Genomic DNA, 18,172 nt, shown 5'->3' with positions numbered 1-18,172 from the left:
AAGGGTCTTTCGGAGCTTTATTTTGGTCAAATATAGGGGGTCACCTAGGTTTCATTATCATTGAGGTATAGGACTTTTTATTTTTTCGGAGGAGAGCCGGTAGGGCAACTACTTGATAATATTTCTATATGTTCATACTACATACTCTGAAAATTTTAGAAAATTCGCACGAGTCCGTTTTTTAAAAATCACATTTTTGTTCCTAAAATGGGGGTTATAGCACCCTCAACGGGCACTCTCTCCATAGGGCTACATGTAAAGACCAGTTATAGACAAATGGCCTTAAAATAAAACGGACTCGTGCGAATTTCCTCAAATTTTGCATATGATGTAGATTTAACATCTGGAATGTAATGCAAGTGATGCTGTTGCTGCTCTTCTAAATTCATTTTTAAAATGTCCGCCCCAGACCAAGGTGGGTCTTTCGGAGCTGCGAAACCCAAAAGGGGGGGGGTCTTTCCGGGGAGCATACCCGTATGGTCATTTGTGTTGAGTGCCCCCCCGGGGCTATATATGTTTTGCTTCTATAATTTTAAGCAATGGAGCAATTGAACTCATAACTGTAATAAGAATGTTTGGGTGATGAACCCCTGATGTGGGTTATAGTAGAAACATTAAACGTGACAATGTGCAAAGTTCAAAAATAATACAAAATAAATTAAGAAAATGTGAAGGAAAGTGTCCTTTCTCCTGGGACTAAATTCCACTTAGACCAGGTCTAACTTTAGACCTCTTTTGTGCATACGGACCTGAGTGTTTTCAGCAGATATGATAGCTTATTATAGTTTGTATAAGGTAATAATTATAGTATAGGCACCAGAGTTTTGCGCGGTTCGCGCAAAAGCGCACATTTTCGCGCATTTGGGTGTCCAAAGCGCATTTTGGGTTCCATCGAGAATGTTCACGATTTTGACCCATCGATAAGCTTAAAGTTAAAACTTACGATTTTATGCCCCAAATCGGCAGCATTTACAAGAAAATTCACGCAATATTGGTTCTAACTTCACTTATGTACATCAAAATACAAATAACGATCATTAAACCAAGCATAATGTGGGGAAATTTGCCCTTGCTTTCGACATTTCGATCGACGATTTGTGATGGTCGCCATCTTTATTTTTTATTTTTCCAGAAACTGGAAATGAACCGAAGTCGTTCAGTAATTGATTGACAGGCCATGGTTTTACCGATGTTTTCTCGTGTTTTGCATTGATAACATGGGATCACGCATTTTAGCGCATTTTGACCTATTTTTTGGCGCATTTTCGCGCATTTTGAAAAGTGGCCAGCGCATTTTGCCGTTTTAAATCGCGCGAAACTCCGGTGCCTATTATAGTAACTCAAATTTCAAAAATGCCTCCTTTGGCCTCCATGGACCAGATTGTGTCACAAATGTTACAATCAAACCACCTATCTACACACTAAAAACTACAGGGTTATATTTTCCGTGGTCATTTTGAATTGACCACGTTTGGGGTTGTTTTGACCCTTCAAGGGGGTTGTACTGTTTTAATTTGACCACATTCACGAGGTCATTTTAGCCACGACATTTAACGTGGTCAAAAACTTAGTGGTCATTTTGCCGATACCGTCGGCGCATTGATATCAGTTTCAATCTTCCGCTTAGATTATCTCGTTTCATAAATGAGTTTAAACATGAGCTGCGAGCAATGTTTGTTGATTAATAAATAAAACTAAATTTTTGACCGAAGTTACCCAATTTGTCAACTTTATAATGACTTGCATTTGAACTATTTGCACACACGGTGTGCATCGGCTCACGTGGTCACATCAGCGCCATATTTGTTCTGATTGTGCAGCTCAGCGGATTGTCGTGTGTGCTTGTCTGCATGATGGAATATGAAAAGTTAGTTGAAAAGTGAGACTGCAAGGATGCATAGACCCTTGTCTATGCACGCAGATTCATTCAATTTCATGCTGTCGTGGCTGGTGTCTTGGCTGCAGTTGTTATATAAGCTTATATCATGTAAGCTTATAATACGTGAACTGTCATAGGCGATGACTGACTGTGTGTGAGTGTGATACACAGATGCATTTTGCAGTTTGCTGTTTGTGTAATGCTTTCTCTGTGCAGAAACACACTTATGTCCTGGTGGGACCAGCATGACCATAGGCCTACTAAAAAAATCCAAACAACCCCTAAATGTGGTTATTGAGTAACCCTATAAAACAACCCTTTCAAATGGGTCATTTCATTTGACCCCGAAATGAGGTCATTAAGTAACCCAATAAGGCAACCCTTTTGAAGGGGTCATTTCATTTGACCCCAAAATGTGGTAATATTTTGACCCCAATGGGGTTACTATTTGACCCAAATACGTAGTCATTGCAATGACCCCGACCAATGGGGTCAAAATGACCCCGTTAGTGGTATGGTGTTTAGTTGATAACTATGCTGGGGTCAAAAATGACCCCGTTTGGGTCATTTTTTGACCCCGTAGTTTTAAGTGTGTATACCTCTAAACAATAACATGCCAACCTAAAAAAATGCAATATTACAATAATGAAATAAAAATCTCATTCAAAACTCCACCCATTCAGTGGTCAAAAGAGAGGATTGGTACTGAGAAGATGAGCAACAACAAGTCCATGTAATAAATGCCATATTATTATACTAATGATTGAGTCAATAATATCTGTACTGGTATTCTTTTAATTAAGTTGGCAGAAAGATGTCAATGAACATGTCAAATGGTCCTTACATGACAAATCAAAATTCAATGAAATCATTAATTATATTGCATGTGGTATGGCACTAGAAATTAGCTTTAATAGGCTGAGAGTGAAATCATTGCTTTGTCATAAATTTTAAAACAAACTCATATATTGCACAGTGCACTACTTCTTAAAGGAGTATTTCGTGATCCTAGCATCCTCTTTTTATGACATTTTTCAGTAGATATCCAGAGTTATGCATGATTTAGTGTATTACACTGCTCCATAGGCCACTGTTGTAATTTTGTTCTGGTATATACCAGAACGAAATTCAAATTCGGCGATATTTTTGCTATTTATAAACGAAAGAATCTGCAAGAAATATTTGGTACCCGGTACATAAACATTATGTAGCCAGAGGTATCCAGTGGTATAAAAATCTCAATTTTTGTTGAGAAAAGTGGGGGGATGAGGCTGTGCATCATGAAATGCCCTTTTAATATTTACAGAAAGTTGACATTGTAGGCCTAAACCAATTTGTATGTATTTTTGAAATTATTGAAGAAAAAAAATCTATTATTACTGACTAGCGGTCTTTAGAGCACCTTTAGAAGAGCCCTGCATATAGATGATGTGATTTCTGACGTCAATGCCTGACAGTATGCGCACGCATCATCACAATTTCCATTGTTTTTTGCCTGGCAGTATCTTGCACAAGCATCATATTTTGTTCAGGGCTCGTGTTTTTAAAACTCCCGCCACATCACAATAAGACTATTAAACAGTGTATTGGTTGCATGGGGTTCATTCAAGCATAAAGATGCTACCAGTCCCTTGCCTTTGTTGATAAACATTGAGGTCACCTCATCTATAGTGTGGGGGGTTTAAAACAAGGTTAGGGAGGAGTGATGTCAGTGGCTAACCTTCATGGTTGCCACTGTGGTCAAGCAATTAGAACAGCAGTAGGTCACAAATTGTATGCCTCATCTATTGATCTCAATTTCTCAAATTTAAATCAATTTTGGTTGATGTAATGATGTTCCTGCCATAAAAGATGATCAGTTAACCGTAAATTTATATGTCCCATTTATTGATAGTCAATATTATCATGATTATTTAACTATCAATTAAGGGGGGTAAATGTTTAAGAAACTAGTTTCTAATTTGCAAGTTCTTCATTCAATCATTGATTGTATTGACTCAAAACATGGTAAATGACTTCTAAGGCCTACATACGAAAATAAGGCGCTTTCACACAGTATCCTCAATTCTTCTATCACTCCCTTGGCAGTCTTCTAAGCAGCGACCATACAAGGGGGGGGGGTCAAGATAAGATAAGAAACCTAGAAATATATACAAAATTACTGGCATACTATTTTAGGCCAATATGCTCAATTTGGTACAATTAATTACCGAATAGGGTGCAACTTGCTAGACTTGAGTCCAGTCCTCATTTAATACGGTTTAGGGTTAGTGGTTATGGTTGGGGTAGGGCAGTCTTGTAATAAGACTAGTAGAGTTGCACCCTATTCGGCAATTGCTCCCTCAATTTTCACATTTTTTTCCTATCCCCCTTGATATTCTTGTCCCCCCCCCCCCCCCCCAAAAAATAAACCTAGAGCTGCTGCTGTCCAAACAGCTCACCCATCATTGCCCTCACAGTGTGGATAGTGTTAATGCATGATGCATGCATGTACTTTAAAATAGCATGACATTTTAAAAGGAAACATTGAGCCCTTGTGTGTGGAATATGTTAAATGTGTAACATACTAACAACTCCGTTTTTTCAACACAACATTATTTCTTTTACATGTATAGTGCCTACACAGATAGTCAGATAGGCCTACTCTCACAGAAATGTTCAAAAAATATACTTTTATTTACTTAGTACTAGTGCATATTATACATAAATGATCATCTGTTTTGGAATCAATGGGGAAATGAAGTCACAGTGACAAGTATTGCAGTGAACTGAAAACTCACCAAAGCATATTTTTGCTTTATGAATTGTAACATTTTGACTTCCTCTTGCCAGAATTATTGTGGAGTTAAAATTCATATTGTTTCTTTATTTATTTGTTAAGTTTATTTCTTTCTTTTTTTCTATTTTACAAATTTTCACCATTCAATCTTTTCTCATACATTGGGCTAATCAATCTTAAATCCACACTCCCCCTGTGGAAGATTTGGCTCAAGTCTGTCACAGAGGGGGTTTCAATTTTGAATAGAATATACAATTGGGTAACTTCAATTTGAACTACTCACTCCAGTTGTGGAAGATATAGATAAAGCCATAATACAGGGGGAGTATGGGTTTCAAAATGATTAACCCTGACCAACTACATTTGAAAAACATACTCCCTCTGTGGAAGATATTTCCAAAATCTTCCACAGGGGGAGTGTGGATTTCAACTGGAATAGCCCATTTTGCTGTACTTGTGTGCATCAGGCAGTCATGCAGTCAATGCAGATTTCTATTGATGACCAGTAAGCATGGTAGGTAGGCAAGTGATGGGTCAAATAGCACTGGGTCAAATATCTTGTCATATCAATTGAGCCATACTAGAAATCAGACTATTGTAAACATGACTAGTGACCTCTGTGATGAACTTGAAGACCATGGGAAATAAAAGTTTCTGGACAGACTGTTTTACCTTAGTTTAAGGCCAAGTAAAATCCGGAGTAAAATAGATAACATGTACATCGTCCGGACTTTCTCAAAATTTGGTGAGGGAGGCCCTTATTATTTGTTAATTTGTTACAAATTTACACCGGTACCGTATTCATTTCTTTGTAAAGTTGCAAAATTTTGCAAAGGCTTTGTCAACACATTATAAAAATGGGAAAGTCCTAATATTTTTGTTATTTTCCCAACAAAGCCCTGCCCCCAGCTTGAAGAAAGTGTTTTGCAATTTGTTTATTTATATAATGATAACCAATAGGGTAACTTCTTTTGAAACATGTGCAGGCACTATAAACATTGATTTTTTGTCCTAAAGTTAGGGTTGGGGTTAGAGTTAGGTTCAGGATTAAGGTACCAAAACTTTTTGGACTACCGGACTTTAAAATGGATAGCGGTGGTAGACTGGACGATAATATAATTATAACTGAACAGCTCTCAAAAAGTTCTCTGATTTCAAACACAATCTTTCACTGGATCATTTCAAATTCAAATCAAATGAGTCCAAATTTAAAATCAACTGTATTTTCATACTCACACTGCAAAATGATAAGCAAAGCACTTCCACCCCGTAGGCCTTTCCAGAAAGTTGTACACACGTCCCTGCACGGTCATTTTCACAGCTTTTTGCTTGCTCATATGTTCCGAGTATTTTCGCTGTAATTCACGTTTCGTCTGTACATTGTTATTAACATTTCTATTATTAGGCCGTCCTCGATGCACTCTCTGTGGACTAGATTGTTGTGATGTGAATTCCACAGACGGAAAAGTGTAAGTCGCCGTTTCAGATTCTGTACTTGCTGGGTCCATTTCTACAACACTAGATCTAGACGTGAACGACGAAGTTTTACGGGACCGTGGAGCACTACCGCCGCCTGATGTTGTAATTCCTCCTGTTGCGGCTCCTGTTGGCCGATCTGTAGACATAATTTGAATTTAATCACAACAAATAAGGCATTGACGGAGTAGAGTACCCTTTGCAGATAGGGTAAAGGGTTTCAGATAGATTTATCCAGAGTTAGATCCGCAAAAATTAAGCATATTATCCTTCCAGTGGCTCAGCCGTGGTCTGTCATCTGCACTGCAAACACGTTTTCTCCTGTGCACGACAGCAATGTGTGTTGTTGATGTTATTACTCTCATACCCTGACCTCGCAGAATGCTCGTGTGTGCTACTCAAAGCACGTGTATATAGATGACCTTGTGTTCGAAGAGGGGCGAACGCACACAGACAAGAATGCGGCGTGTCTGGTGGCTGACAGCTATGCAGATGCATGCCCTCAATTTGGTCAACTTCGTTATTCTTCGCTTGATAGACATGATGAAGGCGCTTTTCAATTACAGATACACCTGATACCAAAATCAGCATTTTGATGGGGTAAAGTGAGGGGATGAGGTTGTCAATCAGGTTACCCACCTTTAAATTAGTTGCCCGTCACATTTTTTTCAGTGAAATATGAGGTCATGATTTCATTATTCATTATTTTGGAAAATTTCATTATTCTCAAAACTGGTATTCTTAGATCATCATTATAATAGACATTTTGTAACAGATTGAGAAAAGATTTGAATTTATTATTAAAATGATAATATAATTAGCCTATCATTGAATTTATTATTAAAATGAAAAAAAAAATTGCAATTTTTTTAATCACTTATAGAAACATGATGAGGTAATCCTTAAATTTCCATTATTTACCACATCATCTACCTACAACTAAGAAAAGGGGATGTCAGACATTTTGAGAGTTTCACGTTTGATTATTTCCATCTCAATTGTCAGATATTGACTTTTTTTATGAAAATAATGAAAGTTTTGGTCAAATTGAAAAAGTGATGAGGGCGGGTGACGGGAAACTAATCATTTCATTACATAGGCCTAATAGAGGACATAACTTTGTGAAAACATTTGAAGATCTTGTTATGGAATTTGATATCTCTATTATAATGACTTAGGCTACGCTCTCAGAGTCTGACGCTGCATTGTACTAGAAATACTTTTTCTGTGAAATCGCTATATATAGAGCCAACTACAGCAGTCATCGCTGTTCAAACCCAGTGGGCACAGGTTAAGATTTCGACGTTAATCAACGTTGATACAACGTCGAAGTTTTCAACCAAACCTGATTTCAACCTAGAGGTTAGTTGAAATCAGGTTGAAATTTCGACGTTCATACAACGTTGAAATTTCAACCTGATTTCAACTAACCCTAAGGTTGAAATCAGGTTGAGGTCCATCAGGTTGAAGTTCATTTGCAAATACAACGTGATTTCAACCTGATTTCAACGTCAGGTATATATGCCCACTGGGAAGTGGATACCAACAAGACAAGTGGCCAAGCGGTCTAAGGCGCTAACTCTTAAAGTATCCATGATAGCGGTGCGCCGTGAGTTCGAACCCCGCCTCTGCCAAACTTAATTGTCCTTTTTTTAAATTTCATGTTGGGGAATGATGTGGCTGGGAGAATTTATGTATGGCGTGGAGTGGTGTGAGAGCCAACCGGGAACACGTATTCATTTAAATATATCGGCATTAATTTAGTATCACCCTTGTGGCCGCCGTGCAGTGGAAAACCTTCTTTCATTAAAAAGAAATGAAAAAAACAAACAAACAAACAAAACACGGATTTTTAGGATTTTTTCGCTATATCTACTGAAGATAGCATTTAGAATCTCATCCCGATTCATTGCATATTTCTACTCTAGAAGTAGGCCTAATGTTTTACATTATTTTCTCTAATTTTTTACTTCATCATGTATAGCGTCGAGTTTTTTCCTTCTAATACACCAGTCCCCATCAGAAAGTTTAAAGCGATATTACAGACTCGTCACTTTCTGCATCTGCATGTTTCTCTATTTTTACCTCTTTTCCCCCACTTTTTTTTAAAAATAGCGCCGGATATCGGGCGAATGCCGGTTTGTTTTATTCGCGCAGAGTAACCGTGCGCGTTTTAGAATTATTTTCGCTATATCTACTGAAGATAGACCTAGCATTTAGAATCTCATATAGTCCCAAATTAACGCCTATAGTCCCAAATTAAACCAAAACAAAATGTCGCAACATTTAAAATTTTAATTTGATTCTCAGTAGATATAGCACCAGTAGGCCTAATTCGATTCGAAAATATATATCTCGCGCAGGGGACAATGAAAACATAGGCCTGCATTTTATTTCAGCTATTATACTATATAGTATTCAGTAGGTAGAACAAAAAAACACATGTATAATTAAAATTATAAACCAAAACAAAATGTAGCAACATTTGAAGTTTTAATTTGATGTTCAGAAGATAGCACACCAGTAACATGATTCTATCAAATATCGCTTTAGGGTTCGTATACCACTAAATCCGCCTGTAAAGCGGTTTCCGGTAAAAGTTTCAATTTTAATATTACCCATGTAAATCAATGCAGGAGCTCTATAGACACCGGCACCAGAATCGAGCAAATTACGGCATGTCTCGCCACATTTTCTTTTAGTATAAACATCGGCATTAGGCCGAATGCAAAGCTAAAAAGAAATGTTAAAATGACGAAGCTGACCAAAATTGCTATCTTCAGAAGATAGCAAGCAAAAAAAAATAATAATAATATTAAAAAAAAAAAAAAAAAAAAAAAAACAACATTGCCTAGCACGCATTGTAGATGATGATTCAGTACGGCGCGAAATGGCAAAACTGCATTGAACGGGGCTGCGAGCTCAGAGTAAAATCGGCATTAGGCCGAATGCAAAGCTAAGTTAAAATGACGAAGCTGACCAAAATAATATCTATCTTCAGAAGATTGCAAGCAAAAAAAATTAATAATAATAATATTTAAAAAAAACCCAAAAAAAACCCAACAACATTGCCTAGCACGCGTTGTAGATGATGATTCAGTACGGCGCGAAATGGCAAAACTGCATTGAACGGGGTTGCGAGCTCAGAGTAAAATCGGCATTAGGCCGACTGCAGAGCTATAAAGAAATGTAAAAATGACGAAGCTGACCAAAATTTAAAACGGCACTTAAAGCAGAGATTATCATCTGGCTGTTTCTCTATTTTTACCTCCCCCCCTTTATTTTTTAATAGCGCGGCATATAGGCCGAATACCGATTATTTAATTCGGGCAGAGTAACCATGCTCGTTTTAGGATTTTTCGCTATATCTACTGAAGATAGCATTTAGAATCTCATCCCGATTCATTGCATATTTCTACTCTAGAAGTAATGTTTTACATTATTTTCTCTACTTTTTTATTTTATCATGTAGCGGCGAGTGTTTTCTTTCTAATACATCAGTCCCGATCAAAAAGTTTAAAGCGATATTACAGACTCATCACTTTCCGCATCTGCGTGTTTCTCTATTTTACCTCTTTTCCCCACTTTTTTTTTTAATAGCGCGGCATATAGGCCGAATGCCGGTTTGTTTTATTCGCGCAGAGTAACCGTGCGCGTTTTAGAATTTAGTATCACCCTTGTGGCCGCCCGTGCAGTGAAAAACCTTCTTTCATTAAAAGGAAATGAAAAAACAAACAAATAAAAGCTCGGATTTTTAGGATTTTTTTGCTATATCTACTGAAGATAGCATTTAGAATCTCATCCCGATTCATTGCATATTTCTACTCTAGAAGTAATGTTTTAAATTGTTTTCTCTAATTTTTTACTTCATCATGTAGCGGCGAGTTTTTTCCTTCTAATACACCAGTCCCGATCAGAAAGTTTAAAGCGATATTACAGACTCATCACTTTTCGCATCTGCATGTTTCTCTATTTTTACCTCTTTTCTCCCACTTTTTTTTAAATTTTAAATAGCGCGGCATATAGGCCGAATGCCGGTTTGTTTTATTCGCGCAGAGTAACCGTGCGCGTTTTAGAATTATTTTCGCTATATCTACTGAAGATAGACCTAGCATTTAGAATCTCATATAGTCCCAAATTAACGCCTATAGTCCCAAATTAAACCAAAACAAAATGTCGCAACATTTAAAATTTTAATTTGATTCTCAGTAGATATAGCACCAGTAGGCCTAATTCGATTCGAAAATATATATCTCGCGCAGGGGACAATGAAAACATATAGGCCTGCATTTTATTTCAGCTGTTATACTAGTATTCAGTAGGTAGAACAAATAAACACATGTAATTAAAATTATAAACCAAAACAAAATGTAGCAATATTTGAAGTTTTAATTTGATCTTCAGAAGATAGCACACCAGTAACATGATTCTATCAAATATCGCTTTAGGGTTCATATACCACTAAATCCGCCGGTAAAGCGGTTTCCGGTAAAAGTTTATCACGCCTATAGTCCCAAACTGTGCATAAAAATTCTGGAAAATCGGTACAATATTAAAAATTTTAGTGTTGAAAATCGTGTTTTACTAGAACTTGTGAATGTGATCTCTACAAATTTGAAAAGAAAATGCGAAAATTTGAGTGATATTTACGATTATGTGCGCATGAACAAACGAGGTCAGAACGCGGTTAGCAGTCGGATGTAAACACGGGAAAATGTGGCCTTTTTATATAGGCCTAGCACTAATTTTCTCAAAAATTAGTCGGACCTAAAATGTGTAGTCATTTTCAGAAATGTTATTCAGAATTTTGTTCTAGTTAAGATGATACCAAATATATATATTTCAAAGTTGGACGTAACTCGACTTATGGCCAAAACGCGACCCCTATTTAGCACGTAAAGTCTCTGGGAAGCTTTTTTGTGGTATGCCTTTATCTCGTTCAGCAGACAAAAACGACAACCAACGGGCATTTAAATTTGAGCTATCTGCAGTTGATAGCAAAATCACACAGATCCCACAAACACCAAAATGACATAAAACAGATAGAGAAATGTAAGAGCTTTATTTCTAAGTTTGTTTCAGCAAAACAAAAAAAAAAAAAAAAAAAAAAAAAACAAAAAAAAAAAAGTAAAAAAAAAAACAAAAAAAAAAAAAAAAAACCAACATTGCCTAGCACGCGTTGTAGATGATGATTCAGTACGGCGCGAAATGGCAAAACTGCATTGAACGGGGTTGCGAGCTCAGAGTAAAATCGGCATTAGGCCGAATGCAAAGCTAAAAAAGAAATGTTAAAATGACGAAGCTGACCAAAATAATATCTATCTTCAGAAGATTGCAAGCAAACAAAATAAAAATAATAATATTTAAAAAACCAAAAAAAACCCAACAACATTGCCTAGCACGCGTTGTAGATGATGATTCAGTACGGCGCGAAATGGCAAAACTGCATTGAACGGGGTTGCGAGCTCAGAGTAAAATCGGCATTAGGCCAACTGCAGAGCTATAAAGAAATGTAAAAATGACGAAGCTGACCAAAATTTAAAACGGCACTTAAAGCAGAGATTATCATCTGGCTGTTTCTCTATTTTTACCTCCCCCCCCCCCCCCCTCCTTTATTTTTTTAATAGCGCGGCATATAGGCCGAATACCGATTATTTAATTCGGGCAGAGTAACCATGCTCGTTTTAGGATTTTTTCGCTATATCTGCTGAAGATAGCATTTAGAATCTCATCCCGATTCATTGCATATTTCTACTCTAGAAGTAATGTTTTACATTATTTTCTCTACTTTTTTTATTTGATCATGTAGCGGCGAGTGTTTTCTTTCTAATACATCAGTCCCGATCAAAAAGTTTAAAGCGATATTACAGACTCATCACTTTCCGCATCTGCGTGTTTCTCTATTTTTACCTCTTCCCCCCTTTTTTTTTTAATAGCGCGGCATATAGGCCGAATGCCGGTTTGTTTTATTCGCGCAGAGTAACCGTGCGCGTTTTAGAATTATTTTCGCTATATCTACTGAAGATAGACCTAGCATTTAGAATCTCATATAGTCCCAAATTAACGCCTATAGTCCCAAATTAAACCAAAACAAAATGTCGCAACATTTAAAATTTTAATTTGATTCTCAGTAGATATAGCACCAGTAGGCCTAATTCGATTCGAAAATATATATCTCGCGCAGGGGACAATGAAAACATATAGGCCTGCATTTTATTTCAGCTGTTATACTAGTATTCAGTAGGTAGAACAAATAAACACATGTAATTAAAATTAAACCAAAACAAAATGTAGCAATATTTGAAGTTTTAATTTGATCTTCAGAAGATAGCACACCAGTAACATGATTCTATCAAATATCGCTTTAGGGTTCATATACCACTAAATCCGCCGGTAAAGCGGTTTCCGGTAAAAGTTTATCACGCCTATAGTCCCAAACTGTGCATAAAAATTCTGGAAAATCGGTACAATATTAAAAATTTTAGTGTTGAAAATTGTGTTTTACTAGAACTTGTGAATGTGATCTCTACAAATTTGAAAAGAAAATGCGAAAATTTGAGTGATATTTACGATTATGTGCGCATGAACAAACGAGGTCAGAACGCGGTTAGCAGTCGGATGTAAACACGGGAAAATGTGGCCTTTTTATATAGCACTAATTTTCTCGAAAATTAGGCGGACCTAAAATGTGTAGTCATTTTCAGAAATGTTATTCAGAATTTTGTTCTAGTTAAGATGATACCAAATATATATATTTCAAAGTTGGACGTAACTCGACTTATGGCCAAAACGCGACCCCTATTTAGCACGTAAAGTCTCTGGGAAGCTTTTTTGTGGTATGCCCTTTATCTCGTTCAGCAGACAAAAACGACAACCAACGGGCATTTAAATTTGAGCTATCTGCAGTTGATAGCAAAATCACACAGATCCCACAAACACCAAAATGACATAAAACAGATAGAGAAATGTAAGAGCTTTATTTCAAAGTTTGTTTCAGCGTCATACAGTATTCGGTTCTTGAGATATTTCAATTTTAATATTACCCATGTAAATCAATGCAGGAGCTCTATAGACACCGGCACCAGAATCGAGCAAATTACGGCATGTCTCGCCACATTTTCTTTTAGTATAAAAATCGGCATTAGGCCGAATGCAAAGCTAAAAAAGAAATGTTAAAATGACGAAGCTGACCAAAATAATATCTATCTTCAGAAGATTGCAAGCAAAAAAAAAAAAATAATAATAATATTTAAAAAACCCAAAAAAACCCCAACAACATTGCCTAGCACGCGTTGTAGATGATGATTCAGTACGGCGCGAAATGGCAAAACTGCATTGAACGGGGTTGTGAGCTCAGAGTAAAATCGGCATTAGGCAGACTGCAGAGCTATAAAGAAATGTAAAAATGACGAAGCTGACCAAAATTAAAAACGGCACTTAAAGCAGAGATTATCATCTGGCTGTTTCTCTATTTTTACCTCTCCCCCTTTATTTTTTTAATAGCGCGGCATATAGGCCGAATACCGATTATTTAATTCGGGCAGAGTAACCATGCTCGTTTTAGGATTTTTTCGCTATATCTACTGAAGATAGCATTTAGAATCTCATCCCGATTCATTGCATATTTCTACTCTAGAAGTAATGTTTTACATTATTTTCTCTACTTTTTTATTTTGTCATGTAGCGGCGAGTGTTTTCTTTCTAATACATCAGTCCCGATCAAAAAGTTTAAAGCGATATTACAGACTCATCACTTTCCGCATCTGCGTGTTTCTCTATTTTTACCTCTTTTCCCCCTCTTTTTTTTTTTAATAGCGCGGCATATAGGCCGAATGCCGGTTTGTTTTATTCGCGCAGAGTAACCGTGCGCGTTTTAGAATTTAGTATCACCCTTGTGGCCGCCCGTGCAGTGAAAAACCTTCTTTCATTAAAAGGAAATGAAAAAACAAACAAACAAAAGCTCGGATTTTTAGGATTTTTTTGCTATATCTACTGAAGATAGCATTTAGAATCTCATCCCGATTCATTGCATATTTCTACTCTAGAAGTAATGTTTTACATTATTTTCTCTACTTTTTTATTTTATCATGTAGCGGCGAGTGCTTTCTTTCTAATACATCAGTCCCGATCAAAAAGTTTAAAGCGATATTACAGACTCATCACTTTCCGCATCTGCGTGTTTCTCTATTTTTACCTCTTTTCCCCCACTTTTTTTAAAATTTTAAATAGCGCGGCATGTAGGCCGAATGCCGGTTTGTTTTATTCGCGCAGAGTAACCGTGCGCGTTTTAGAATTATTTTCGCTATATCTACTGAAGATAGACCTAGCATTTAGAATCTCATATAGTCCCAAATTAACGCCTATAGTCCCAAATTAAACCAAAACAAAATGTCGCAACATTTAAAATTTTAATTTGATTCTCAGTAGATATAGCACCAGTAGGCCTAATTCGATTCGAAAATATATATCTCGCGCAGGGGACAATGAAAACATATAGGCCTGCATTTTATTTCAGCTATTATACTAGTATTCAGTAGGTAGAACAAATAAACACATGTAATTAAAATTATAAACCAAAACAAAATGTAGCAACATTTGAAGTTTTAATTTGATCTTCAGAAGATAGCACACCAGTAACATGATTCTATCAAATATCGCTTTAGGGTTCATATACCACTAAATCCGCCGGTAAAGCGGTTTCCGGTAAAAGTTTATCACGCCTATAGTCCCAAACTGTGCATAAAAATTCTGGAAAATCGGTACAATATTAAAAATGTTAGTGTTGAAAATCGTGTTTTACTAGAACTTGTGAATGTGATCTCTACAAATTTGAAAAGAAAATGCGAACATTTGAGTGATATTTACGATTATGTGCGCATGAACAAACGAGGTCAGAACGCGGTTAGCAGTCGGATGTAAACACGGGAAAATGTGGCCTTTTTATATAGCACTAATTTTCTCAAAAATTAATCGGACCTAAAATGTGTAGTCATTTTCAGAAATGTTATTCAGAATTTTGTTCTAGTTAAGATGATACCAAATATATATATTTCAAAGTTGGACTTAACTCGACTTATGGCCAAAACGCGACCCCTATTTAGCACGTAAAGTCTCTGGGAAGCTTTTTTGTGGTATGCCCTTTATCTCGTTCAGCAGACAAAAACGACAACCAACGGGCATTTAAATTTGAGCTATCTGCAGTTGATAGCAAAATCACACAGATCCCACAAACACCAAAATGACATAAAACAGATAGAGAAATGTAAGAGCTTTATTTCAAAGTTTGTTTCAGCGTCATACAGTATTCGGTTCTTGAGATATTTCAATTTTAATATTACCCATGTAAATCAATGCAGGAGCTCTATAGACACCGGCACCAGAATCGAGCAAATTACGGCATGTCTCGCCACATTTTCTTTTAGTATAAAAATCGGCATTAGGCCGAATGCAAGCTAAAAAAGAAATGTTAAAATGACGAAGCTGACCAAAATTGCTATCTTCAGAAGATAGCAAGCAAAAAAAAAATAATAATATTAAAAAAACCCAAAAACAACAAAAAAACAACAACATTGCCTAGCACGCGTTGTAGATGATGATTCAGTACGGCGCGAAATGGCAAAACTGCATTGAACGGGGTTGCGAGCTCAGAGTAAAATCGGCATTAGGCCGAATGCAAAAAAAAGAAATGTTAAAATGACGAAGCTGACCAAAATAATATCTATCTTCAGAAGATTGCAAGCAAAAAAAATAAAAAATAATAATATTTAAAAAAACCAAAAAAAAACCCAACAACATTGCCTAGCACGCGTTGTAGATGATGATTCAGTACGGCGCGAAATGGCAAAACTGCATTGAACAGGGTTGCGAGCTCAGAGTAAAATCGGCATTAGGCCGAATGCAAAGCTAAGTTAAAATGACGAAGCTGACCAAAATAATATCTATCTTCAGAAGATTGCAAGCAAAAAAAATTAATAATAATAATATTTATAAAAAAAACCCAAAAACCCCAACAACATTGCCTAGCACGCGTTGTAGATGATGATTCAGTACGGCGCGAAATGGCAAAACTGCATTGAACGGGGTTGCGAGCTCAGAGTAAAATCGGCATTAGGCCGACTGCAGAGCTATAAAGAAATGTAAAAATGACGAAGCTGACCAAAATTTAAAACGGCACTTAAAGCAGAGATTATCATCTGGCTGTTTCTCTATTTTTACCTCCCCCCCTTTATTTTTTTAATAGCGCGGCATATAGGCCGAATACCGATTATTTAATTCGGGCAGAGTAACCATGCTCGTTTTAGGATTTTTTCGTTATATCTACTGAAGATAGCATTTAGAATCTCATCCCGATTCATTGCATATTTCTACTCTAGAAGTAATGTTTTACATTATTTTCTCTACTTTTTATTTTATCATGTAGCGGCGAGTGTTTTCTTTCTAATACATCAGTCCCGATCAAAAAGTTTAAAGCGATATTACAGACTCATCACTTTCCGCATCTGCGTGTTTCTCTATTTTTACCTCTTTTCCCCCACTTTTTTTTTTTAATAGCGCGGCATATAGGCCGAATGCCGGTTTGTTTTATTCGCGCAGAGTAACCGTGCGCGTTTTAGAATTTAGTATCACCCTTGTGGCCGCCCGTGCAGTGAAAAACCTTCTTTCATTAAAAGGAAATGAAAAAACAAACAAACAAAAGCTCGGATTTTTAGGATTTTTTTCTATATCTACTGAAGATAGCATTTAGAATCTCATCCCGATTCATTGCATATTTCTACTCTAGAAGTAATGTTTTACATTGTTTTCTCTAATTTTTACTTCATCATGTAGCGGCGAGTTTTTCCTTCTAATACACCAGTCCCGATCAGAAAGTTTAAAGCGATATTACAGACTCATCACTTTCCGCATCTGCATGTTTCTCTATTTTTACCTCTTTTCCCCACTTTTTAAAAATTTTAAATAGCGCGGTATATAGGCCGAATGCCGGTTTGTTTTATTCGCGCAGAGTAACCGTGCGCGTTTTAGAATTATTTTCGCTATATCTACTGAAGATAGACCTAGCATTTAGAATCTCATATAGTCCCAAATTAACGCCTATAGTCCCAAATTAAACCAAAACAAAATGTCGCAACATTTAAAATTTTAATTTGATTCTCAGTAGATATAGCACCAGTAGGCCTAATTCGATTCGAAAATATATATCTCGCGCAGGGGACAATGAAAACATATAGGCCTGCATTTTATTTCAGCTATTATACTAGTAGTATTCAGTAGGTAGAACAAATAAACACATGTAATTAAAATTATAAACCAAAACAAAATGTAGCAACATTTGAAGTTTTAATTTGATCTTCAGAAGATAGCACACCAGTAACATGATTCTATCAAATATCGCTTTAGGGTTCATATACCACTAAATCCGCCGGTTAAGCGGTTTCCGGTAAAAGTTTATCACGCCTATAGTCCCAAACTGTGCATAAAAATTCTGGAAAATCGGTACAATATTAAAAATTTTTAGTGTTGAAAATCGTGTTTTACTAGAACTTGTGAATGTGATCTCTACAAATTTGAAAAGAAAATGCGAACATTTGAGTGATATTTACGATTATGTGCGCATGAACAAACGAGTCAGAACGCGGTTAGCAGTCGGATGTAAACACGGGAAAATGTGGCCTTTTTATATAGCACTAATTTTCTCAAAAATTAGTCGGACCTAAAATGTGTAGTCATTTTCAGAAATGTTATTCAGAATTTTGTTCTAGTTAAGATGATACCAAATATATATATTTCAAAGTTGGACGTAACTCGACTTATGGCCAAAACGCGACCCCTATTTAGCACGTAAAGTCTCTGGGAAGCTTTTTTGTGGTATGCCCTTTATCTCGTTCAGCAGACAAAAACGACAACCAACGGGCATTTAAATTTGAGCTATCTGCAGTTGATAGCAAAAGCACACAGATCCCACAAACACCAAAATGACATAAAACAGATAGAGAAATGTAAGAGCTTTATTTCAAAGTTTGTTTCAGCGTCATACAGTA

The 18,172-nt window shown here is 36.5% G+C and overlaps 1 protein-coding gene across 1 annotated transcript in view; it reads right to left on the bottom strand.

The window, feature by feature from the left end:
* The window catches only part of LOC140137557 (potassium voltage-gated channel subfamily KQT member 1-like), a 476,223-nt gene extending 469,791 nt beyond the window's left edge, over positions 1 to 6,432 (bottom strand). Inside the window, exon 1 of the mRNA XM_072159271.1 lies at positions 5,895 to 6,432. Within this exon, the coding sequence (XP_072015372.1) occupies positions 5,895 to 6,283 (389 nt within the window). The 5' untranslated portion in view covers positions 6,284 to 6,432. The remainder of the gene's footprint in view (positions 1 to 5,894) is intronic.
* Between the last annotated feature and the right edge of the window lie 11,740 nt (positions 6,433 to 18,172).

This window comes from Amphiura filiformis, chromosome 17 (assembly GCF_039555335.1).
Source record: "Amphiura filiformis chromosome 17, Afil_fr2py, whole genome shotgun sequence".
NCBI classification, from domain to species: domain Eukaryota; kingdom Metazoa; phylum Echinodermata; class Ophiuroidea; order Amphilepidida; family Amphiuridae; genus Amphiura; species Amphiura filiformis.
Note: the sequence above shows the minus strand (reverse complement) of the source record. Positions and strands in the feature narration are given on the sequence as shown.